The sequence below is a fragment of the Stegostoma tigrinum genome, chromosome 32 (assembly GCF_030684315.1).
Source record: "Stegostoma tigrinum isolate sSteTig4 chromosome 32, sSteTig4.hap1, whole genome shotgun sequence".
NCBI classification, from domain to species: domain Eukaryota; kingdom Metazoa; phylum Chordata; class Chondrichthyes; order Orectolobiformes; family Stegostomatidae; genus Stegostoma; species Stegostoma tigrinum.
In genome coordinates, this window is record NC_081385.1 from 11,386,010 (window position 1) to 11,412,579 (window position 26,570).

Consider the following 26,570-nt stretch of genomic DNA (forward strand, 5'->3'; position numbering starts at 1 on the left):
ATACAGCAAAGCTTCAATACCCTGGTCCCTGAGACGACAGGGTTGTCCTGCAAGGAGAGACTGAGAAAATTGGGTCTATAATCTCTGAAATTTTGAAGATGGAAATATACAAGAATTTGAAGGGGCCTGACACACTGAAAAATAGCCTGTCCTGGTTGGGGAATTTACAATAAGGAGGCACTGTCTCAGGTTAAAGCAGCAATCGTTTAGGAATGAGAAGAGGAAAAAAAAATTGTTCCTTGGATTGTTGTGAATGTTTGGAATTCTCTACCCAGAGGGCTATGGAAGGAAGCAGCTGTAGACCAGACCATGGTGCCAAGGGAGGAAATTCAATCATCAGAAAGGTTCAAAAATCAATAAGAAGGTGAGTTGTCAAGACACCAGGATCAGATGAGATGAATCCAGGAATACTGAAAGGCAGTAAGAAGAAAATTGTAAGAGCACTGGTGATTACTTTCTTCTTCCTGAGATTCGGGAGAGTGGGACTGGAGGGCTGGCTATTTCCAGATAATATGCTCTCGTTCAAAGAAAAGTTGTAAGCATAAATCCAACAGACCAGTCAGTTTAACTTTGGTGGTCTTAGTCAGAGTCACGCAGCACCCAAACAGGCCCTTTGGTCCAATCTGTCCATGCTGACCATAACACCAAATAAAATGAATCCCACCTGCCTACACCTGGCCTATATCCCTCCAAACCTTTCCTATTTATGTGCAGAGAAGCTTCTAAAAATAATATTTCAGGTTACAATTTACAACATGTGGACAATTGTAGGTTTACTACAGACAGGCAATACTGATTTTATAATCATGTTTAATTAACTGGCTGGAGTTTGTTTAAAGTTTAACTGGGAAGGCTGGTGAGGGGAATGCTATTGATGTGGTGTACATGGACTTACTTGAACTCACCGAGTAGAAGACACAGTAACAATGCGGACAAAAATTAACTGAGCGATAGAGCACACAGAGCTAGTGAATACTTTTTGTGCTGAAGGAAGGTTGGTACTGAAGCTCCTTGGGGCTAGTATTGAGATCCTTTTCTTCCTGATACATATTAATAACATAGACCTTCGTGAAGTAGGCACAACTTCAAAAGATTGTAAATGATTTAAAACTTGGACGCACTGTAAACTGCACGGAGGACAAACTTTCAAAATAACACTGAAGGTGGCATGGGTAGAAAGATGTTCAACGAATGTGAAGAAGTCTGAGGCAAGACATTTTGGTAGAAAGAAGTTGGAGAGACAATATAAAATAAAAGATGCAATTGTAAAGGGTGTTCAGAAGCAGACAGGCCCATGTTCATACGTACATATGTCGTTAAGGACAGGTGGAAACAACAACTGATAGTGATGTAGTGACCATGTCTCTGTATCTGGGCCAGAAAATTCAGGTTCAAGTCACACATGCTCTGAGGTGCTGTAATATATCTGAACAAGTTGATTAAAACAAAAAAATCAATAAGATCCTAGGTTTCATGAATTGGGACATAGAACAAAAGAGCAAGTAGGCTATACAGAACCTGTCCAAGACATGAGTTAGACCTCAGCAGGAGTACTGAGAGTAGTTTCAGATACCACACTTTAGGAAGAATGTGCTGGGGAGAGTGCAGAAGACATTTACAAATCAGGGATGAGAAATTTCAGTCACGCAAGTGGTTGAGACTGTTTTCATTGAAGATGCGATTTGATAGAAATTTTCAACACCATGAGGGATTTGGATCGAATAGATGCAGAGAAAGTACTCCCATTCACAAAACAACCAAGAACAAAGGGGAATATTTGAAGTATTTTGTAAAAGAAGAGTTGTGATGAGATCGTTTTTCTCATACAGCAAGCCATTAGGGTTTGGAATGTACTGCCTGGAAGTGTCATGAAGGCAGGTTCAATAAAGACTTTCTGGGGCGCACCAGATGGCTGCTTGAATCAAAACAACGAGCAGGTTTATGGGGAGAAGGTAGGCGAATGGAATGAAGTCAAAATGCTCTTTCGGAGAGTCTATGTAGACACGATGGGCTGAATGGCCTCTTTCTGTATTGCAAAAATTCAGTGTTACCAAATACATTTAACAGTGAGATTGACAGACTTTTGGTCTTTGAGGGATTCGAAAGATATGGGGGTTGGTAGGAAAATTAGGGTTGAAGCCCAAGAATAGCCGTTATCATATTGAATATAGATCAGATTCAACAGGTGTGCTCCTGTTCCATTCCTTAAATTCTTATCTAATCAGCTTCTCTTTACATAAGGTCAAATATAACACATAGGACCAGAAAATGCTAAAACTAATCAGCACGTCAGGCAGCAATATGGAGACAGAAACTGAACTAGCATGGCAGCACAGTGACTGATCATCACAATCCAACGCACGAGTTCAGGTGAAAGATTACCAAGCTAAAACATTAACTCCATTCCTCTCCCCACAGATTCTGCTCTGACTCGCTGAACATTTGCATCATTCTGGTTTTAGTTCCAATTTCCAGCATTTTTTCTCTACAATAGTTTGCCCTTCACAGTCTCTAACTAAGTATCTTCAACGTCTGGCCTTCCACACCTCCTTGGATGCAAGGCATTGGCTAAGCTACAGGCCAACTGACTCCAGAATGAGGGGACCATTACAATGAAGGTGGCTTTTGAGGGGTGAGTGAGCTATTTTTTGGGAGTAGGGTGACCACTCAGCAAATGTCAGCAGATTGCCAGGCGCATTATGGAGGTCGGGGCACACAGAGTTAAAAATAAATTCCTCTGAGATCCGTGTGTTCTGCACGGGTTCTTGGCAACAACAAATGAATGGTTAGATGCTGAGTGTGAATGGAGTTGAACCCAGCAGTGATGCCTTCCATAGCTAAATAGCTTGCTGACACCATAATGCACGCTCAAGTCGAATAGCCAGTTAGCCATGCGATGCACTCTGTGGTCAATTAGCCAACGGGCTCTTTGCATCAGTGCCCACACAAGAGTAACTGCTCAAGTCAGAGTTTGTGAAACAGCAGGACTAAATTTCTTTTGGGTGAGAGAGGAAGCAAAAGGGTCGAGTTTTGATGTGAGCAATCTTGTTGGCAGTGAAGCAGCTAATCACACTCAAACAGAAACACGGAGAAAGCACATGGTAATTGAGAACAGGCCCAATTATGGCTGCGAAACAAAAACATTCAGGCTAGAAGGCAGAGAGAATGAAAGCCCATTCTCCAAGCGGAAATGAAGGCCAGCTGCAGCTACATTGTATTTGAAACTAGCTAATTACAGTAACATGAGAATTAATAGCCAACAGTTCGCTGACAATGGACAGAATGTTCTGTCCAAAACAATCACCATTCTCCACTGCCTGACTACACAGCATGAACTAATCACACCACATGCATGCAACTTCTACGGGCTTAACTTCAAATAAATAAAAGCTGTGTTCCCGCTGGAGCTTGTTCTGATGTATTGCACTTGCATTTCTCAGGCTCATCAACAAAGAAACCACCAAGGGCTTGACCACACAAGTGCTTCTTACAAAGCTCCTACCCGACATACAATTGACTGCTTCGTGCATCATTCCTGATCAGTCATTTCCTCCCCTTGCTGCTGATCTTATCCAAGTAACTGGGAACTAGTCATTAAAAAAGTTGCATCTCCACTGGTGCCAGTACCCATCCACAGCTTCCAACATAACATAAAACTCTTTCACTGAATGTTTCTAATGATATAGCATCACATAAAAAAAGTGGAGTGGGGGCAGAGAAGGCGAAAGCGGGTCACAAAAAATTAATCTCCTGAATGAAAAATTCCATTCTCGCTTTTCCTCAGGGACCAAAGTGCCTCGACTGTGTACCTAGGGCTTAAAGTTGAAGGAACGGGACAGCTTCGTGCAGGTTTCCATTTAATGTAACTGAAAGCGGCTAGACACAGCCAGCTTTCCATCCAGTGTCTCAACTCCTCAACTGTGCGGCTCAGGAAGGCCATTTAACTTATGTTTCCAACTGGACAATGGAAGCAGTCAATCACAGTTTGAAATGGCGCATTTGTTCATCAAAGTTCACAGGGAATGTCCTCATGGAATCATACACTCCAGACTCCTTCGAAAAGGAGCACGGAAAATACCGGGGGGAAAAAAACAAGATGATTTGATCTGCCAGATCATCCTCCCTTTGCCCCACGTCAAAATCCTTTCTCAAATACATTCCTAACATTTTTTTTTGCCCCTTATCAAAAACAAATCCACTTGTCTCTCGAACATCTTGAATGAACTGTCCTTTACATTTTGCGCAAAATTGTGCAGCTCAAATCATTGATTAAAAAGAAATTATGACATCATCAGATTTGTTACTGAGAGACTTGATTCAACAAACCCTCCAGTCTAAACATGTATGGTAACCTGACGTTACGAGATCTCAGATTTTGAAGCATAATAGATCACTTAAGTTTGGTAACTAGTGGTGTCAATTAAATATTGCCAGAAAAATAGGGGGATAGACTGAAAAGAATAACACAGACGGTCACAGGACAAAGAATGTGGTGCAAGCAATAACAAGTATAACATATAGCGTCTGTGGTTTATACAAAGCTCTGCTTCGCAGAAGCATTGTCAGACAAAAATTAGCAGCATGCCACAGAAAGAGACACAAAAGGTGGCCAAAAGCTTGGTTAAAAGTGGTCAATTTTCAGGAATATCTTAAAGGAGTGCAAAGACATGCAGAGATCTAGCAAGCTTAGGGCTGATCGGTACTGAAGGGAATAAAATGTTGACCTGGAAAAGGAGGTGAGAGAGGAAGAGCAGCTTTCCGGTTAGCGTTAGGATATGACGATGTAGTGGTTATGTCACTGCACTAGTAATCCAAAACTTCAGGGTCCTGTTCTTAGATTATGGGTTCAAATCCCACTGTAGCAGAGGATGAAATGTTAGTTCAATAAACTCTGCAATTAGAAAGTCAACCCCCTATGGCAACCACATAAACACTGTCGTAAAAATCCATCTGGTTCGCTAATGCTTTGTAGGGAATGAAATCTGCCCTCATTACCTGGTCTGGCCTATATGTGACTTCGGACGACAGCAGCATGGTTGACTCTTAAATGCTCTCTGAAATGGCTGAGCAAAACACTCAATTGTATCAAGCCACTATGAAACCTAGCAAACAGAACAAAATCAGACAGCCAACCTGGCATCGACCTTGGCACTGAAAAGGGCAATGGAAAATACAATACTGCCAACTAGAAGGGCAGCAAGCACACAGGTACACCAATACCTGCAAATTACCCACCAAGCCATACACAAGCTTGCTTGGAATGAAATCACTGTTCCTTTATTGTCGCTGGACCAAATTTCTGCAACTCCCTTCTTAACAGCACTGTGGGGGTCCCTACACATGAATGACCACAGTTTAAGGCACCACCCTCTCAAGGACAATTAGGGAGGGGCAATAAATGCTGGCCCAAGCAGCAATGATCACAACTCATGAATTAAAATTCCCTTATTTTAAGAAAGAAATGCACATACATTCTCTGATCTAGAGACATGGATTTCTGCTGCAAATTGCAACTGCAGACTAGTGGGCAATAAGAGTGTTGATGGAAATATTCAAAGCCAAACAAGTATGCTTCCATTGAAAGACTGGCTACTCCCATACAACAGCAGATGCTGTCACTTTACAAGACAAATAGCTTTCAAAACCAATCAGCAGCAATAAGACCAAAATCAGAGAAAAACATCCAACTGAGTGCTGAACAGCAACAGTCTGATTGTCACAAGATCAATGTGAGAAACTAAAATAATAAGAACAATTCAAAAAGTCTTCAGATGAACAAATGTTCGGGATCACCAGTTCTGCAAGGCTGGCCTCGTCTCATGACTTAGGAGTTTAAAGATTGAATTTCAGAGCTTTGAAGCAAACTGTTTTCTTGCCGTGAGAAGAGGTGGATAGTGTGTAATACAAACACAAGCTGGATGTGTGTGGGGTGCGAGCATGTGTACGCATGCCAATGAGGTTAGAATTACCTCATGGGAGAAAGGTAAGTCGCCAGACATGCTCTGCAATCTAAACATTCTGTCAGCCACTTCAGTGAAGCTTAATTGAATTAAATTAGCATTAACAAAAAACATCAAAGAGCAAACTTGTTCCCTACTAAATGAAAACCTGCGAATCTTCTACCCTGGGCCAAAATGATCTCAAAAGTTCAAATGTATACTTTTTATGAATATAGATATCTTCACTGCTTCCCCCCCATTCACCCCCAAAAATACTTGGGAACATGTAGAATTGTATTACAAACGTGACCACAACTGGAGCATCGTAAGCAATTCTGCACAATGCAATCCAAGAAAGATCCATCAACGCTAGTGAGGATACAGAGGAATTTTGACAGATGTGACCAGGGAAGAGGAGCTTCAGTTGTGAGGTCAGGTGGGAAAATTTGGGAATTGTTCTCGCAAGAATAACGACACAAGAAATAAGAGCAGGAGTAGGCCATGATGGCTGATCTTCAAAAATAGCGAGGACTGCCAATGCCGGAGTCTGAGATAACACAGCATGGAGCTGGAGGAACACAACAGGCCAGGCAGCCTCAGAGGAGCAGGAAAGTTGACGTTTCGGATCGGGACCCTTCTTCAGAAATGCAAGGTCCTGACCCGAAACGTCAGCCTTCCTGCTCCTCTGAGGCTGCCTGGCCTGTTGTGTTCCTCCAGCTCCATGCTGTGTTATCTCATGGCTGAATTTTTGTGGATTCAGCTCAATTTACCTGTCTGCTTAACCTAACCATGAATTCCTTTACTGTTCAAAACTCCTTCTTTGGCTTAAAAACATTCAACGAAGTAACCTCAACTGCTTTACTGGGCAGGGAGTTCTACAGGTTTACAACCCTTTGGGTGAAGTTTGATCTCAACTCAATCGTAGTCCAGAATAGGGAGTATTCAGAGGTGGCCTCATTAAAAAACTGAGCAAATTTGATACAGTACCTGACCAATAAGGTATTCCCTGTGGAAAATTATCCTAAGGCTACTGGAAAAACTTAAATAAGAAAGGATGAGCAGTTTCTTCAGGGAGAGAGCTGTCAGAATTTGGAAGGCTCAAAGGTGTGGGGGAAACAGATACCATTAAAATTTGTAATAGCATTGCGATAGGAAATTAAAAAGGTGAGAAAACAGAGTTACAAACAAAAAGCAGGCTACAGACCTGAACTCAGCTGCATTTTTATGAAACCAGCATAGTCACAATAGGTCGAATGGTGTCCTTCTGTGGTAGCTTCGATAATTCTATATTAGCACTACTAGGTGATAATATTTTAAACCAGACTAATAGTCAGTCAGTAATATTGAGAATGAACTCAGGTAGCAAAACATGTCACATATTGAATTTCAAAAGTTCAAAGATATCTGGGATACAGGTGGCAACTTATACTTAAAAAAAATATTCGTTTGTGTGTCGTTTGGCACATGTCTGGAACTGGGTGTCAAGACTGCATCAAGCGATTTAAAATGGAAGGGAGGATTTACTTCCATAAATAATGAGAGGGAAGGAGTTTCAGCTATGTGTACCAAAGCTGACATTCATAAAATCCTGGGGTTCACTATCAAAGAAAGTCTTAACAAGACTAGCCATATTAATATTGTAGCTAGAACAGTAGGGAATTCTGTGGTGAGTAACTCACATCCTGACTCCCTAGAACCCATCCACCAACAATGGGGAATGAGTTAGCGTCTTGATGAAAGATGTTTCATTTGCCTCGATGGGTGTAGCTCTAACGCTCAAGAAGCTTGACACCATCCAGGTCAAAGCAGTCTGCTCAATCAGCAACCTGTCCACCAGCTCCGACACTCACGCCCTCCGACACTCCTGCACTCTGCACTACAGAAATTTGCCAACCTCCTTCGTGACCACCTTCTAAACCCATGACTTCCACCACCAACAAGGACAAGAGCAGCAGATGCATTGAAGCACCACCATCCGAGTGTTCCCTGCCAAGTGGCATGCCACCCTGACCCGGAAATTGATTGATTGTCCCTCTACCATCACCAGATCAGATTCTGGGACCACCTTTCTTAACAGGGAGTGCCTCTGTCACAATGACTGCAGTCGCTCAAAAAGTGAGTTCATTGCCACATTCTCAAGATAATTTAGGATTGGCTGATTCGTGGTAGAATGATGCCCATATCTCAATAACAAATAGTTTAAAAAAAACTTATCTGGGCACAAAGGCCTACATTTCTTCGGTCACGCAAAAATGACCAATCCATTCCACACCTCTACACAGAAGCTCTCAACCATTCTCTACATGCTATTTCCCTATATTGATATTGATACGGGAGAGGATGGCCTCGTGGTATTATCACCGGGTTGTTAACTTAGACACCTGGTAATGTTGTGGGGACTCGGATTTGAACCCAGCCATGGGAGATGTTGGAATTTGAATTTGATAAACATCTGGAATTAGGAATATAATGAGGATCATGAAGCCATGTCAGAAAATCCCATCTGGTTCACTAATGCCCTTTAGGGAGGGAAACTACTATCCTTGTAGGAGAAAATTACTGCAGATGCTGGAATCTGTACTATAAACAAAAAAATGCTAGAGATCACAGTGGGTCAGGCAGCATCTATGGAGAGAAAGCAAGCTAATGTTTCGAGCTCTGATGAAGAGTCATCTACACTTGAATTGTTAGCTTTGGTTCACTCTATGGTTGATGTCTGATCCGCTGTGATTTCCAGAATTTTTGTTTTCAGATGCTGCTATCCTTACCTGATCTGGACTACATGTGACTCCAGACACCCAGAGAAATGTAGGTGACTCTTAAGTGCCCTCTGGGCAATTAGGAATGGGCAGTAAATTCTGACCTACCCATTGATGGCCTCACCCTGTGAAATTATTCTACGTCAGCTGCTTGGAGCTATAGGATTTCCCTCTGACGTTTCTAGAAAGCTTTTTGGAAAGTCTCCTGCAAGTACCCACTCACGTGTCAATGATGCGTTTGGCTCCAATGAGTGAAGACATCCCACTGGGACAGTATAGGGTCAGTTCCAGGGAGCCCCGAGCTGGGTGTGCGATGGTCACTGTCACTGCCACATGTTCCAGGGTCTTCATGCCAGATAAGTTCAAGTCATCAGCGGTTACTGTGGAAAGGAGAATAATAGCTCTTATGAATAACTCTGCTGAGGCCCTAAGCCAACAGTCGACCCAGTTGATGCTGGATCGGGAAAGAAGCAACAAGATCTGTCCAAGACTGGTCGCTAAATAGTAGGTTGCATTCAGAAATCCTTGAGACTTGGCATTGGACGTACTGCCAACTTCTTGTGTGGGACCGTATTCACACAAGCTGGAGTGTAAGGGAGGTAATAATTACACTGCTCCATTTCTACTCCTCCCAACTTTCTAAAGGGGACTTGCAATTTTGGAGTTTGACTGTTTAAAACGGTGGTACAATTTTTGGGGTTCGTATCTTTAGCTTTGTCGCAGCCGCTGAGACAATGGAGAGCTGGGGTGGGAGGAAGGTTCATGCCCCAAGCCAGTCTCTGGAGAGTTGGACTTAGAGCATTCATTCTGAACAATGAGTTAGAGTGTGAGTGCGTGGTGCATGTGTGGTGTTGGCGCGCGTGCACGTTGGTGCGTGTGGTGTTGGCCTGCGTGCACGTTGGTACGTGCGTATGTGTTTGCGTGCGCGCATGTGTCTGTTTGTAGAGGATACATTTGCCTCCACTTTGTGAGGTGACAACCACATTCGTCCTCCCACCCAATTGTAAAGACAGCTGGTTCTCTTCACTATTGGGTGAAGCCCACTGAATTCAGAAATAAAAATCGAGTGAGACATTTAAACAGGCTGATATTCATTATGAACCATTTTACAGTTTGACTAAGGTCAAATTCTACCCCAAATGTTTGCGTAAGACTCATTTGAAATGTGAAAAAATGCATTTCCAATATCAAAAGGCTACCACAAAAATGCTCACAGTTTGTAGAGCAAAACCTGGCAGCAGCCTGGCTTTGTGTACACAGGATGAAGCAACATATTTTAACCATATCAGGCAGCTCTTCTGCAAAGATCTGATGGGGACCAGCAGACAGTAGAGGCTAATTCACTCCAGACTTGTTTGCCCTCAAGGTTATCGAATTCGTTCCTTTGTTAAAACATAAACCGCACACCACAAGTCCACCTTCACATTTTGGTCACTGGACAATGCAGAACCAACCTGGTTTTTATTCCTTGGTCCTTTAATGTACAGGTGGAAAAGCCAGTCTCGAGGCTGCATGCTGATGCTTTTTTTAAACAAGGGAGCTCTGTTCTGCCAAATCTACTGCTTTACAAAACTGGTAGCTGATAAACTCTACTATTTCTCCAAAGCTTATTCAAAAGTCAGTAAGGTCCATGCTTTGGGATAAGGAAGAGGGCAACAATTGTGGCGAGGTGGGTGGGGTGGTCACATTCCTCAGCTTTCTTCTCCTACACAGTGGCTGCCTGTCCAGAGGGATGCACTTAATTGGCATTAAACAGTCCATTATACTCTCAATCCCTAACACACCGGCTCCAGTTTCCTAACTTCTCTCTCCAGTGGCTCACCCCCTGCTTTTAAGTTTGACACGCCTTGTTTACAAAACTAAAGGGGAAGGAGTCTTCCATGTAGAAAATGTTGTTCTTCCTGATCCCTACCCAGGAACTCGGCTATGAGTGGAAAGTGCAGATAAAAAAAAATGCGCCCACAGTGAAGCATTGACTGAGATGTTAAACCAAGGCCCCCTCTGCTCTCGAGTAAAAATCTCACTGAACAGTCTGAAGAATCGCAGAGAAGGTTTCTTGACAGTTACTGATGGCCCAACCAAGCTCCCTGTACTGGATTCACGACTTGTATATCTCATTGCTTGCTGTGCACAAACCAGCCGGAATGACAATAGTGTCTGCACAGTGAATGAAACTTATTGGCAGTCAGTGGTGTCCCGAGAAAGTGAAGAGCGCTATGTAAGTGCTAGTTCATTTGGATCAGTCTATCCTTGCTGTCCATATTTGAGAGTCTCGCCAGCTGGGCACACCAGTGCAGACTCGCTACAATCGGAGAGTAGCTGAGGATTCTCTGAATTTGTCAGAACTGTTTCTCAGTGCCTGAGGGAAGCAGGAGCGAAGGAAATAAGTTTGGGAAGTATCTCAAAAACACTGAAGTAAAGAAGCAGTAACTGAACAAATTGGAAGCCAAAACAAACAAACAGTCACTGCTAAAGCTCAGAATAAAAAAAACTCTTCCCCACAGAGCTCATCCACCATCTTATTTGTGCTGCTCTTCTTATGTAGTGAGGGAGAACGCAAGTAAATCTTTTTTATATCAAAAAAAGTTTTTAAGCTTCTTTTTAATTCCTGACAAAACAATGAGCTGGCAATCTTCTGTCGAGCACATTGAAATAGAATCTGATAACACAGATTCTGAGTGTTGTCCAACAGCCAGCAACAGATAATTCCTCTGTCCACATTTACTGATATTCCTGTTTGCAACAGTAACATTGCCTTAAATGGTCACAAAGCAGACAGTAACCTGGCTACGGCCCAGCATTAGTTTTGGAGTAGCTTCTTGTCTAATTTAATGTTTGCATCACATTTCCTCCTCGATAAATTTTCACTGGAACGTCACTTTCAACCACATCTGAGCCAAAAGTGATAAATAATGTCTAGATATTAAAACCATTGGACATGCATTATATCATTGGCCTGGCAAATGGTAAGCATCTAAAGTCGTCAGCATGGTTCCTTCTATTTAACAAAAACGTACCCTTCACAGTAGATCAGCCCTCCTCAGCACTAACCCATGAATGACCGTGTTAGTGTCTGTATAGGAGCTTTTAGGCATAGAGGGTACTGTCAGTGCTTCTGAACCAGAAGCTCTGGGTTCAATTCCCATCCCAGGGCTTAATGGGCAAGGAAGGTGTGCTTGTAATACAGCCCAAAAGCGGTTGACTATCAACTTGTAAATCTTTTCAACACCTGCCAATGGGACAGGATAGGATGGGAGAGGTTCCCAATCGGCCATGTCAGGAGAACCTCAACCAATATCTATCGTGTGTGTGTGTGTGAGTGTGAGAGAGAGAGAGAGAATGTCAGGATGCCCATAGTGAGGGCTTTGATGCCACATTCCACCTCGGATGGATTTAGGATCTGTCTCTTTGCCCTGCTGGTCTCGGAGGCTGCAGGGACACCGTGGGTCCAAACTACAAACCTTCAAGCAACTGCTCAATTGCCAAACGCAGTGCTACCAGAATCAACCAACTCAACATACACAGTGTTTTATAATCAATTGTCAAGGAGGTGCCAAAGACTGGTTTGTACATTCTTATTTTAATTTTTACCTTTTTGACTCACTTCTTACTTCTACTCTGTGTGCATGTATCACATTTTAATATCTTTTCTCATGTTTTCAGCAGCCAATTAAGTAACTATTTATCTATAATCTGGTTAATTTGGCTCCTTTTAAAGCATAAATGCATTTGGGCTAGGAAAAGATATCTAAGAGCGAAGGGACTTTTAAAAAAAAAATTAGCCTGGATGTGATCGACAGAGGGAACCAGCTTATCCCTCTTCACACAGAATCATAAGGAACTGGGGACTATTGCCCGGAGACAGGCTGCAAAACCCTGCAGCAGTGTAACTCACTGACCTGGTAGTTTGAGTGGCCACATGCGGCAGTAATTATGTAGCTCATCAGATGCTACAAGCCTCTTCATCTCCCTAATAAAACTTGGAACAACTAGAAGTGTTTATTCAGGATCCAGAATCATGGCCCTAAACACAGCCAATCATAAAGGCTTCCCAGTATTGTGGAGCAACACACTTTTTATTCATTCATTGGTGGGATGTAGGCATCAGTGACTGGGCCAGCATTCTATTGCCCCTCCCTGGTTGCCCTCTTGAGAACGTGGAAGTGGTGAGCGGTCTTCTCGAACCACTGCAGTCCATTTGATGTAGGGGCACCCACAATGCCACCAGAGATGGAATTCCAGGATTTTGACCCAGTGACATGGTGGAACAGTGATATAGTTCCAAGTCAGGACGGCTAATGGCTTGGAAGGGAACTTGCATGCAGCTGGTGGTGTTCTCACTTCTCTGCTGTCCTTGTCCTTCTATGTGGAAGTGGTCATGGGTTCAAAAGGTGCTCTCTAAGGATCTTTGGTGAATTTCTGCAGTGCATCTTGTAGATAGTACACACTGCTGCTGCTGCTGAGCGTCAGTGGTGGAGGGCGTGAATGCTTGTGGATGTGGTGTGAGTGGTGTGAATGGTGTGCAATGTGCAATGAAGCAATGTATGTCTAGAATCAACTAGTTCTACCTGTTCCTATATTTCCAAATCATGCAACAGTCAGCGAGCGCTAGATTTCCTGGGAAAGTGGATTAACTTAGAGTTAAAGGCTGGAATTTTGACAGGATGGTGGTGACAGCCTTGGTAATCTCAGAGACCTCGAAACAGATCTCGTGCCAGTCAGGCAGACCACGTAGTAGCAGCTGGGAAACCCAACCCTTTGAAGGATTAGATCCCAGCCCTGAGCTGCCCATCATTTGGGTGGGTTAGCAGCTCGAGTGCCAACAGCACCATGGGAGCGGGGGCCTCTTCTGGGTCTGCAGCTGGCCAGGGAAAGCAGAAGGGACTGTGGTCTTAAGGAAAAAGGTCAATAGGGCAAGGGAGTGGGAGGGGTTAATGATGGGATAGGGGCTGCTACAGGTTATCCCATTGCTATCAGGAGGCTATCATTGCTATCTGTAAGTGAAAGCCTGACTAATTAGAAGGCCAACCCTCAAAACCAAAAGGAACAATGGGAGATAGTAAGGTCACCAGGCACCCTGGCCGTACCATATGCACGCCACTTGCTGCAGCTGGTAAAGAACCTGCGGCATGGGATGTGCCCCTTGAATGGTCGCTTCAATCAGACAAACTTTGCTCTGGTGAAAGAGGTACCTGCCCTTTTCCCACCCACCAGCAAAATGTCATGGTGGGAAGCAGGTGGGCATCCTCCCACCTCCTGTCCTGTCACTGCAGACCCTGTTAAATTCCAGCTATATTGTGCCTTCCACGTCCTCTAGATACTCCAGAACATTTTGCCGCGAACAACATACCATTGATATGTAATCAGTGTTGTAATGAAGGAAACATAGCAACCAATTTGTGCACAGCAAACTCCCACAAGTTAACAGTGGGAGACTATCAGATATGTTTTCATGCTGCCAAAAGTGAGGGAAATGAAGTAATGTTGCGAAGGTGATGGCCTAGTGGTATTATCGCTAGACTGTTAATCTGGAAACCCAGATAACATTCTGGGGACCCAGGTTCAAATCCTGCCACGGCAGATGGGGAATTTGAATTCAATAAATATCTGGAATTAAGAATCTAATGACGACTGTGAATCTATTGTTGATTATTGGAAAAACCCATCTGGCTTACTAACGTCCTTTAGGGAAGGAAGCTGCCATCCTTACCTGGTCTGGCCTACACGTGACCAGAGACCCACAGTAACGTGGTTCACTCTGGGCAATTATAGGTGGGCAATAAATGCAGCTTAGCCAGCAATGCCCTCATCCCATGAAAAAAAAAACTGGCGAGGACGTTTGGGAGAACTTCCTTCAAAATTATACCCTGACGTATTCTAAAAGGGAAAATTTGTAGTAAATTTAACTTCTCAAGGTGGCATCTCAAACAGTACAGCACTCCTCAGTGCTGCATCGGCATGTTAGCCTGGATTTATTTGTATTCTAGACAAGGCTAATAGATTACAGCTACTTGGACACCACAGGGCTAATGTGGAAAATAACTGATATGTTTATGTAGTCATAGATCAATAGAAATGATATAGTATACACACAACATTGCAGCAAGATTCACACTGTTTTAAAAGTTTGAACATCCTTGCCAGTCACGTCAATAACTTACATATCATCATAGTCCCTACAGAATTCGTGCTTAGCATACCTACTGGACTAGTTTGTCAGGCCCAATTCTTATCATTGGGCCAGTGCTCCTGCTTGGTAGGTTCACAAGCTATGACTGGTTCCTTTGTTTGAAACACAGAAGGATCTGGCTATGAAGCCACTGATCTTCTGATGCCAAATACTGCTTGACTCATGGCAACAAACACTTCTTCGCTGAGTTACTATTTGGCACGACACAACCTCAATCCATCGCAACCCAGATGTTGCCAATTCTCATTGTAGTTGTGAAACCATATCCTTTTGCAAGTAATTTAACACATGTTGCAACAGTAAATACAAACTGGAAAACTAGAAGGAAGAATAAAATGTACAAGACAAGAAAACATTCGCTAATCTTTTTGTTCGTGATTTCATTCCCCCACCCTTGGTGTTCAATTTCATCTTTAAGATGAAATGCTAAGCCAAGTTCTTATCTACCAATTCAGGTGAATATAAAAAATCCTATAACATTATTTGAGAAGTGTTACAATCTCCGAGGAGAATGATTGCTTCTAAAAATGTCAAATGCGTTTCCCAGTGATACAAAGGAATCGCAGAATAAGAGATCATGTTCTAAGACTTATACTGTAAAATAGAACTAAAAGTAATATTGACTAAACATTACCCAATAAGCAACAAGAAACTAACACATTAAACAAAAAAGATTGTCCCCGATAGTTACTTCTTGCAACAGATAACGTCCCACTCATCCATCCTCAAAATTCAATTTATAATTTATATTGCACTTTCAGCAGAAATGTATGTTTAAGTTTAAAGTTACAAGCTCCTCATGGCTTTAACAGGATCTCAAGCCAATGTCCTACGAGTGTGAATCTTTAAGTGGCCTTTTAAACTATGTGCCCTTCACTGAATCTTCTGAACATATTCAAGGGCAGTTCCAGTAGCAAGATTCCCTTTGGTAATTCTTTGATCTTTGAGTCTCCACAAGCTTCATCCCTTCAGACAGGGGAACCACCTTCATCAGCACTCTGCTTCATGAGTAACCCCCAAGCAGTCCGTTTTGTGTGCTAAGCTTAGCAACAGATGTTTCTCATTTTCTCCCCTAAATCTAGGTCTAACCTCAAGATCCTGGTCACAGCAAAATCCATTGCGTCCCGTTTTGCGTCAAGGTGTGAAAACGTGCACCTTAATTTCAATACGTTTTGCCCTTGGCCTATCGCCATGGGAACCAGTTCACATTGGGCTTGTCTCTGGGTGATTTTTATAGGTGGTCACGCCCACTACTTCTCCAAACTGCTCTACCTTCCCTTGAATTAAAGGAGACCATTTAAAACATACCCATGTGGTCAAGTCCGGTGGTTGAAATAAGCGCAGGGACGTCCTCCAGCGTCAAATCTTATCCTTCAATCAGCCCCACCAAAACAGATTGTCTGCTGATTTATCTTCCTGCTGTTTGAGGGAGCTTGGGTGAGGAGGTGTACAAACAGCAGGGAGTACCTTTTATGGATTATGAGTGCTTCCTAAGTGGGTGGAATGTGAGATACATGAAAAGGGTTTACAGAAGACAGAGTTTTGGAGTGGGGGTTACACAGTGAAATTCACAGGTACTCCACCACCATTTAAACTCAACCACTCTCACTGGCTAACCTCTCAACAAGTTTAGCTAGGATAATATAGACATAACATTATAGGCTGAATAGCATCTGGTGGCGATTGTGTTGTTGTAGTGAGATTTGGGTCAGTGATGATAAGGTAACAGATGATATGCCTCTGACGCCAGCAAGGAGAAATTATATCAGAGAAGTCTTAGACATAACACTAGACACTTGTATTTGACAACCTACTGCATACAGTTGTAAATAAAGGAGTATTACATTAGCAAATGAGATGAAGATCCTTACTTGGAGATGAGGAGCGAGCAGTCTCAGGGATGGTGTACGTACAGACACCGACAATCCAAGAGAGCTCTCCAAACCAGTAGAGGACTCCTGCCATCTGCAGCAGCATTGAGTGTGGGGAGATTGAGCTCAACGCGGAGGAGATCAACCCTTTGTGGGGAGTGCTAGCCCAGTATGACTAAGCACTTAAGAAGGACTGCAATGTTGAACTTTTAACTATATTTCCTTATTTTTCTACCTTGTGTCTTATACTTTGTACCTAAGATGGTGCCAGAATGGCGACTGTGTACACTTTTCACTGTACTCCTGTATCCCTGTGCTCGAGCACATGTGACACTGAAACCGAACTCTAATTCCTAATGTGCGGGTAGTAATATTGGCTTAAAGCATAAGGCTAAGGCAAAGGCAACATGATAATGGTTAGTAAATAAATAAATTGCAGTTCTCTCTACTAAGTTGGTGGGAGCTGAGAAAGGACCAATAAAAACAGGGCTTTTATAAAAGTGTCAATCAGGAAAAAAAAATAGGAAAATATTTTCAGAAAGATCTGTTTGTTTTAAGCACATCTATGAAAGAAATTATTTATTTAACTTTTGAGTAACTGGCTTCAAGGTTGATTTGCAAGGGACCAAAAGACATGGGAACATGAAGGAACTACAGGTTCGAGTTTTCTGGATAAAGTCTCCAGCAGGTGTGGTGCCAGGATGCAAAGACCTGGAGAATTTCTGGTTTAATTGCTGCAGGCAGCTCTGAAACATAGACATCTGATGCGTAACTTCCAGGAAATTTCCTGTGGGAAGTTTTGACTCTTTCATTGGTGTCAGTCTATAAAACACTTACCTAATAGTCTCCTTTCCTTACTTGCAGCTGTGAAACTAAGTCCTGAGACGTCCAGTCCCTATACACTTGCATTCCCCATGCAGATGGCCTAAAGGCTCTCTGTTTCTTCCTGTCCCGCAGGCCCAACCAGTACCCCTCCACTGACACCCACATCTGCCTAGCCGAACTCGTCCTCACCTTCAACAACTTCTCTTTTGATTCCTCCCACTTCCTACTGACAAAGGGGGTGGCCACGGGTACCCATATGGGCCCAAGCTATGCCTGCGTCTTTGTAGGTTACATGGAACAACCCCTCTTCCACACATACACTGTCCCCAAGCGCCACCTCTTCCTCTGTTACATTGATGACTATATCGGCACCGCCTCGTGCTCCCACGAGGAACTTGAACAGTTCATCCACTTCACCAACGCCTTCCACCCCAATCGTAAGTTCACCTGGACTATCTCTAACACCTCCCTTACCTTACTGGGCCTCTCTGTCTCCATCTCAGGCAACCAGCTAGAAACCGATGTCCATTTCAAGCCCACCGACTCCCACAGCTACCTAGAACACACCTCCTCCCAACCACCTTCCTGCAAAAATGCCATCCCCATTCCCAATTCCTTCACCTCCACTGCATCTGCTCCCTGGATGAGGCATTCCACTCCTGTACATCTCAGATGTCCTCATTTTTCAAGGACTGCAACTTCTCTCCTGCAGTGGTTGAAAACACCCTTGACCGTGTCTCCCACATTTCCCGCACCTCATCCCTCACACCCCGTCCCTGCAATACCCACCAAAAGAGAATCCCCCTCATCCTCACGTACCACCCCACTAACTTCCGGATCCAACGTATCATCCTCCGACACTACTGCCATCCACAATCCGACCCCACCACCAAAGACATTTTTCCATCCCCACCCTTATCTGCCTTCCGGAGAGACCACTCTCTCAGTGACACCCTTGTCCGCTCCACACTCCCCTCCAACCCCACCACACCCGGCACTTTCCCCTGCAACCACAGGAAGTGCCACACCTGCCCCCACCCCATCTCCCTCACCCCCATCCCAGGCCCCAAGAAGACTTTCCACATCAAGCAGATGTTCACCTGCACATCTGCCAATGTGGTATACTGCATCCGCTGTACCCGGTGTGGTCTCCTCTCCATTGGGGAAACCAAGTGGAGGCTTGGGGACCGCTTTGCAGAACACCGATGCTCAGTGCGCAACAAACAAATGCACCTCCCAGTCGTGAACCACTTTAACTCCCCCTCCCATTCTTTAGACGACATGTCCATCCTGGGCCTCCTGCAGTGCCACAACGATGCCACCCGAAGGTTGCAGGAACAGCAACTCGTAATCCGCTTGGGAACCCTTCAACGCCATGGTATCAATGTGGATTTCACAAGCTTCAAAAATTTCCTCTCCCCCCCCACTGCATCCCAAAGCCAGCCCAGCTCGTCCCTGCCTCCCTAACCTGTTCTTCCTCTCACCTATCCCCTCCTCCCACCCTAAGCCGCACCACCATTGCCTTCCTACTAACCTCATCTCGCCCCCTTGACCTGTCCGTCCTCCCTGGACTGACCTATTCCCTCCCTACCTCTCCACCTACACTCACCTCTACTGGCTCCATCCCTGCCCCTTTGACTTGTCTGTCTCCTCTCCACCCATCTTCTCCTCTATCTATTTTCGATCCACCTCCCCCTACTATTTATTTCAGAACCCTCTCCTCCTCCTCCATTTCTGATGAAGGGTCTAGGCCCGAAATGTCAGCTTTTGTGCTCCTAAGATGCTGCTTGGCCGGCTGTGTTCATCCAGTTCCACACTTTGTTAACCCGAGACAACAGCCTATTCTTGATGCCATGACAACTGGCCTCAATCTCTACAGCTAGAGAGAAATTTAAGCAAGAAATGGCCAGTACTCTTGATCAATAATTGCTAATGGGAGGAGAATGCTTGGATATCAGATGCTAATATGATTTAACTCAGCTCTATGAACTGCTTGACCCTTGTCTATTGTGATAGCATTAGGGCACTTGTCCTGAGGGCATTGAGTCAATAATGGACTGTGGAAATGGTGTCACATGTAGTGATGGCAGGATCTGTGCTAACTGCAAAAATTGAGTTAACTTCCATGAGAGCTGTGGACATTAGACAGGGATTCACATGTACCTCTATAAATTGTTGCAAACTGAAACCATGGGGTTAGGAATCACCTGCATGTATTGTATCACTCCATAAATAAATTCTTATTAAAGTATGCAAAGATTAGCTCCCATTCAATACTTCACAAACTTGAATAGACTAGAGACATTAGTGCACCAATTCAGGGATCACACACCAGCAACAGCTAGAGAGAGGAGGTGCTAGTGAAATATAACTGTGCTTCAGCAAAGCTCATATCCTTCCTGAGCAATAGATAGGGGAGAGAGAGGGTGGGGAGATGCATGCTTTATTTGGAGAGGTGACCAAATATATTAAAGCTCAGCAGAGCAAGATTTTGGAATCACCCCTGCAACATTCAACTTGATCTCCTTTGTATCATGCAGAGGAATTGGCTTCAATCAACTTGAAGCTGTTAATTGAAAGGCAACTATTTGGAATGGTTCCTGCTCTTAAACAGAATGAACTGTTCCAGGCCACAGGAAAGTGTAGAGAAAAAGCAGCAAAATTGTTTCCCCCAGAGCCATGAAAAAATTCCTTCCAACAACAGAAACAATGGAAAGTCCCTGCCAACACAATTCCAATAGATAACTTCCTAGAAAATTCTTGCTGTAAATGTTGAATTTACCCACATTTTCCTTTCTGCAATGTTTATAAGTAAAGTTTAGATAGAAGAATTAGAGATGATTTTGAAATAATTTGCTCTGAGGATGTTTGTTTCTGACAGGTGGGTGAAGAACATACTAAGGATCAAGAGAGTCGGATTTTGGAATCAATTTAATGACATTTGTCTCACCCCCTTTATATTGTAAATAAAATGGACTGAAGTCTACCTTGAGTGCCCATTCCTCATTTTCCTGAGGGCATTAAGAGTCAATGATATACTGTGGGCTTGAGTGACATGTAGTGGTGGCAGGATCGTTGTTAATTGTATTTAGTTGAACACACATCATGGCTTTACCCAGTGATTCACATGTGACCTTTATGAGGCCGCAACTGTTGAGTTCGGAGGTGTAGGCATGTAATGTGTAACTCTGGAAATAAATATTTGGAGCAATGTGTACTGATTCGTTCCATTTCTATCCTACACTGACTGGACAATAACAAACTCTGTTCTAAAAGGCATTAGTTAACCACTTATGACAAATCAGGCAGACTTCACATGCTGGAACTAATTATCAAATTTACGACATTTATGTTAATGTGGGCGATGGTATTTGAACTTGTAGTGCCTGCTTTAGATTAGATTAGATTAGATTCCCTACAGTGTGGAAACAGGCCCTTCGGCCCAACAAGTCCACACCGCCCCTTGAAGCATCCCATCCAGACCCATCCCCCTATAACCCACGTACCCCTGAACACTACGGGCAATTTAGCATGGCCAATCCACCTAGCCTGCACATCTTTGGACTGTGGGAGGAAACCGGAGCACCCGGAGGAAACCCACGCAGACACGGGGAGAATGTGCAAACTCTGCACAGTCACCCGAGGCTGGAATTGAACCTGGGTCCCTGGTGCTGTGAGGCTGCAGTGCTAACCACTGAGCCACCGTGCCGCCGCATTTATTGATTCAGGACCATGCAGGCTAAAGTACCATTGTTGATGCAACATTAGAATCTCATTGACAGTCAAATTAATTTCTCAGCTGACCTGTCCTACTGCGAGCTTTTCAACAAAACAGTGTCGGTCAGCAGTCGCAGAGTCAATTAAAACATTCATCTGAAGCTTTCCAAACGGACAAACACATGAGAGGAATCCAAGAATGGTGGATACTTTATGCTTCTGCTGCCAAACATTTTTTCAAATGGGATGAAATGGCTCAAAGGCAAAACAGCAAGGGCGGGAGGCCTGGGAGAAGCAAAAATTCTGTGCAAAATATTAAATCAGTCAGACTCCAAGAAAAACCTCCCTGGGGAATGTTAGCTTCACATTATTCCCGTGGTGAATTGAGCTGAAGATTGACAGAGATCCAAAAAGAGATGCTTCTTGTCAGTCTCGTCAAGTCCCATTCCATGACTTCAGCATAAAAGTCAAGTTTGAAAATTGCCGTGTAGTATTGGGTGAGTGTTGCACTGTCGTGGATGTGTTATCCTTTGGAGATGTTAAATTGAGGCCCTGTCTATGCTGCTGAACGGACGTGAAAGGGCAGATGTTTGAAGAAGAATCAGGGAGTTATTTCTTGGCACCTTGGCCAATACGTGGCCCTCAGTTAATATCACAAAAACAGATTGCCTGACAATTATCATATTGCTGTTGGTGGAAACATGCTGTATGCAAGTTGGCTGTCACATTTCCTACACTGCAGCAGTGACTACAATTCAAAAAACAACTTCATTGGCTGTAAAGTAATTTGAGTCTTTGACTGGTTGTGACAGATGCTATGTAAATGCAAGTCTTTCTATTTGGAAGTATAGGGTCCCTACAAGTCCATCAGGTTTCTGATCCTCATTGCTGTGGTCAATCTTCAAACTGATGTTTGAACAGTAAGCGCTCACGTGCTATTTTACCACAGTGGCTTCACTGCTGAACCTGGCTGTGCCCGAAGCTTACAATACACACATGCCCGTTTTGTCCGAGGTTGCTGGATAATGATGGTAAGGAACACTCTGTAGCATATTCCTCTTCCTCTTTAGACTAGCAATACGCAGGACAACATGAGCACACCTAATACCACTTGTGTGAGACTGTTTAATGCAACATGAACCAGGACGTTCCTGATTTGAAAGACTGCAATCTTGTGGTAAAAGAAACTCAATTACTGTTGGGACCTCCAACAGTTCTGTACAAACAGCAAACAAGACGTAATTTTATATTAAAAAATGCAACCAGGCCACCCAATATTGATGACATCATGGCCCGTCTATTTTGATTCCTCCACTGACTTCATTAATGTAATTCAGCCTGGGATTTCCTGCAGTAATTTTACATTTAAGCTCACTGCCCTTTGTGCTGATGAGTTATAATGTTCAAAAACCTCATACAATCACCTTGGCAGCAAGGCCCATTTCCTCATTTCAACAGCAATCAGGCCCCACATTAACCTGTGAAACTATGTCCACAACATTTATGGCACAAAAGAAAGCACAGACACGCTCTCACGTGTAATCACAAAGTCCATGGATCACAGAATACATTTCTTGGGGCCACAATCTCCCTGCACTCGTCATCGAGTCACGAGCCATCTCAGTTAGCTATAGCACACCTTCCTCCCTCAGCTGCTCTGGGGCTGTGGGGAACCCGTTTGCTGGAATCCCTGGAATGGTAGGTTTAACGTATGATGAACGGCTAAGAATCCTGGGATTGTACTCATTAGAGTTTAGAAGGTTGAGGGGAGATCTAATAGAAACTTACAAGATAATTTATGGTTTAGAAGGGGTGGACGCTAGGAAGTTGTTTCCGTTAGGCGGGGAGACTAGGACCCGTGGGCACAGTCTTAAAATTAGAGGGGGTAAATTTAAAACTGAAATGAGACAACATTTCTTCAGCCAGAGTGTGGTGGGCTTGTGGAATTCATTGCCGCAGAGTGCAGTGGAGGCCGGGACGTTGGATGCCTTCAAGGCAGAGATCGACAAATTCTCGATCTCAGAAGGAATCAAGGGCGATGGGGAGAGTGCAGGGAAGTGGAGTTGAAATGCCCATCAGCCATGATTTAAATGGCGGAGTGGACTTGATGGGCCGAATGGCCTTACTTGCACTCCTATGTCTTATGCTGGTTGTTGCAGGCTGTGCTAGAAGCGATCAATTCGCCATAAATAGTGACATTTATATTTCAGGCTCACTTAAATAATGTCATGCTAGCTGATGGTGCTGCCCCCAGATGTATAGAAGAGTTAACCAACTCTAAGCCTGCTCGTCTGCTTAGGCCTTGCTTGCAAAAGCACCATCATGGGAGGCAGGGTGTGCCAGCAAGCAGGAAGAGGTAAGGTGGCCGATGGAAATCCAGTGACAGTGGGTTTAGATTCCTATTATCAATTATCACTAAGCCAAATTCTTGTTTATTTGCCCTTGCAAGGTATTACTGTTTGCTGAAGCCAGCATTTATTGCCTATCCATAATTACTTTGAGAAGCTGGTGATGAGCCACCTTCCTGAACTGCAGCAGTCCATGTGCTGTAGGTAAACCCATATTGATTGCTTGATTGATTTGTTGTGGTCACATGTATTGTGCTGCAGTGAAAAGTGTCGTTTTGCATGCTTGACAGGCAGATCATACCATACGAAGTCTATCAGCGTAGCAGAACAGAGTGCAGAATACACTGCTACAGCTGTGGAGAAGGTGCTGAGAGAGAAAGAGAGAGACCAAAATTAACATTTGAGAGGTGTATTCAAAGGTCTGATAACAGTGGAAAAGAAGCTGTTCTTGAATCTGGTCAAATGCTTACTCAAAGTTCTATATCTTCTGCCTGACAGAAGAGGGTAAAAGAGAATATAACCAGAGTGGGAGGGGGTTTGATTTTGTAGGTTGCTTTCTCAAGACAGTGGGAAGCATTGATGGAATCAATGAATGGAAGGCTGCTTTGCGTGATAGTCTGGGCTGTGTTCATTACTCTCTGCAGTTTCTTGTGGTCTTGGACAGAGCAGTTGCCATACCAAGCTGTGATGCATCCAGATAGGATGCTTTCTACAATGCATCTATAAAAATTGGTATACGAACAGGCCGAATTTCCTTGGCCCAGAGGCAGTGCAGGAACAGCAAAATAATTTCAGGAAAGGACTGTGTGGGGCTTGGAAGGGAGCCTGCAGGAGCTGGTGCTTTCCCTGTGTCTGATACCTATCAGTTTAGGTAGCAGAGACTTCAGGGTTTGGAAGGTGCTGTTGCATGAATGAACAGTGAGGAAGACAACACAGTGTGGTGAAAGTGGACACGTCTGTTGTGCTCTTCAAAGCATAATGAGGTGAAAGCACTGGTTTCACTACAGACTCACATAAGGCAGATAAGAGATGATCAAACCTTGTGAATATGGCTGGAGATGCAATGGCAAGCAGAAATAAATATGGGCACGGGCACTGCTGAACTCCCCGGCATGCCAACCTCCAACCTTGTATCGCTTCAATAACGAAAGACACGGTTTGTGGAGCAGCAAAGCTAACCTTCCACCAATAGTTTTCTTGACTGCTCAGTCACTGCATGACTGTAACTCATTTAGAACCTCCAGACTTGCTCGAGTGAAAGCAGAAGTTGCAAGGGGCAGATCTCCTCTTGACAACTTTTTATTTCTGATTACCACTTCTAAAGGTGTCAATTACTGTCAGCTCTTTAGTGACTTAGTGCAAAATAGACTCATTCTTCTGGATGGTTAACAGAACACCTGTGGTTATAGATTTAAATAGAGGAAGAGGCCATTCAACCCATCTTGTTGTGCTTCCATGAAAGAACTATCCAAATATTTGCACCAATTCCAATCCCTTGCCATAGCCCTGCCAATTTATTCTTTACGAGCAAATATCCTGGTATTTTCTGAAAGTAACTAGACAATCTGCTTCTGTCACTCTTTCAGGCATTGCATTCCACACCACAACAATTCACCGGGTTAAAATAAAAATGCCTCTCACTTCCTACTTGGATTTTACACCAACTAGCTTAAATCTCACATTTGGTTACTGGCCCTCCAGCAGTGGAAGCAGACTCTGCCCCTCAACTCTGATCAAAAACTTTTGTAAGTATGAGCAAATCAAGACTGTATGGGAATTTATAAAGTTCTTTATCACATGCTCACAGCAATCCAAAGTGCTTCAGAAATAATTCAATATTTTTGAAGTGAAGTCACTACTTAAGTGGGGTAACTAATGGGCACATTTATCCAGACACAAGTAAATTAAAACTCAATGTGAAAAGCATTAAATTCCCTCTTCGAGAATTCCGCTGCAAATTAACTGAGAGTTTAACTATTTAATCGGTAAGTAATTGTTCACACAGATACATGAAATAAATTCCCTCACGCTGTGGGAAAGGCATTAAAAACTATCTAAACAGGTCACTTACAACAGCCCATTTCTCAGAGATTGTCCTAACATATTCTTGAGAGAGCAAATGAGCGATGGTCAAGATGTGAATCAGAGATACAGGGCACAGTTGACGGTCAGCATCTCTTCTCCAGAGCTGAAATGTTTAACATTAGAGGGCGTGCATTTTAAGACAAGAGGCTGAAAGTTCAAAGGAGATGTGAGGGGCAAGTATTTTTGTTTTACACAGAGAGTGGTAGGAGTCTGGAACGTGCTGCCAGGGGTGGTGGTAGAGGTAGATATGATAGGGGTGTTTAAGGGACTTTTAGATAAGCACATAAATGCAAGGAATGGAGGGATATGGACCAGGGGCATGCAAAAGGGATGGAGTTTAATTTGGCGTCACATTCAGCACACCATCATGTGCCGAAGGGCCTGTTCCTGTGCTATACTGTTCTATGAGTGAGAGATGAAGGGAATAGATAGAATCTTCTTCTGGTGCTGGTGGTGACTTTAGAGCTGAGAAGGGTATATAATTAGGTGGGTTTGGGGGCGGGGATGGGGGCGTGGTGAAGCAGGCCTTACCACCTTTGCTCCCCAAACCCACATCCCCAGTCAGATTCATGTTCTGGGCACCACGGTCAATCTTCTCACACACTGCCAACCAAGGCCCCGAACCTGCCTGTTACAAGCACTTGATTCACGGTGTGGTGGGACATTGTTCACTGGATAAGGAATGATAACAACTCCCACAAAACTTTGCAAACGCTTTTACAGAACTGATAATATTTAACGTCAAAACCAAGCAGTGACACTCAGCAAGAAAGACTTGAATATTCAAGTGCTGCTTCATCAGAAAAGTGTTCTTGGTTTTATTAAGAGAGGCGTCG

The 26,570-nt window shown here is 43.7% G+C and overlaps 1 protein-coding gene across 2 annotated transcripts in view; it reads right to left on the reverse strand.

Moving 5' to 3' along the window:
- Positions 1-26,570, reverse strand: part of pcsk7 (proprotein convertase subtilisin/kexin type 7) — a 214,694-nt gene that overhangs the window by 22,123 nt on the left and 166,001 nt on the right. For both annotated transcript variants that reach the window (XM_048562113.2, XM_048562114.2), the window contains exon 12: positions 8,922-9,078. In XM_048562113.2, the coding sequence (XP_048418070.2) occupies positions 8,922-9,078 (157 nt within the window). The remainder of the gene's footprint in view (positions 1-8,921; positions 9,079-26,570) is intronic.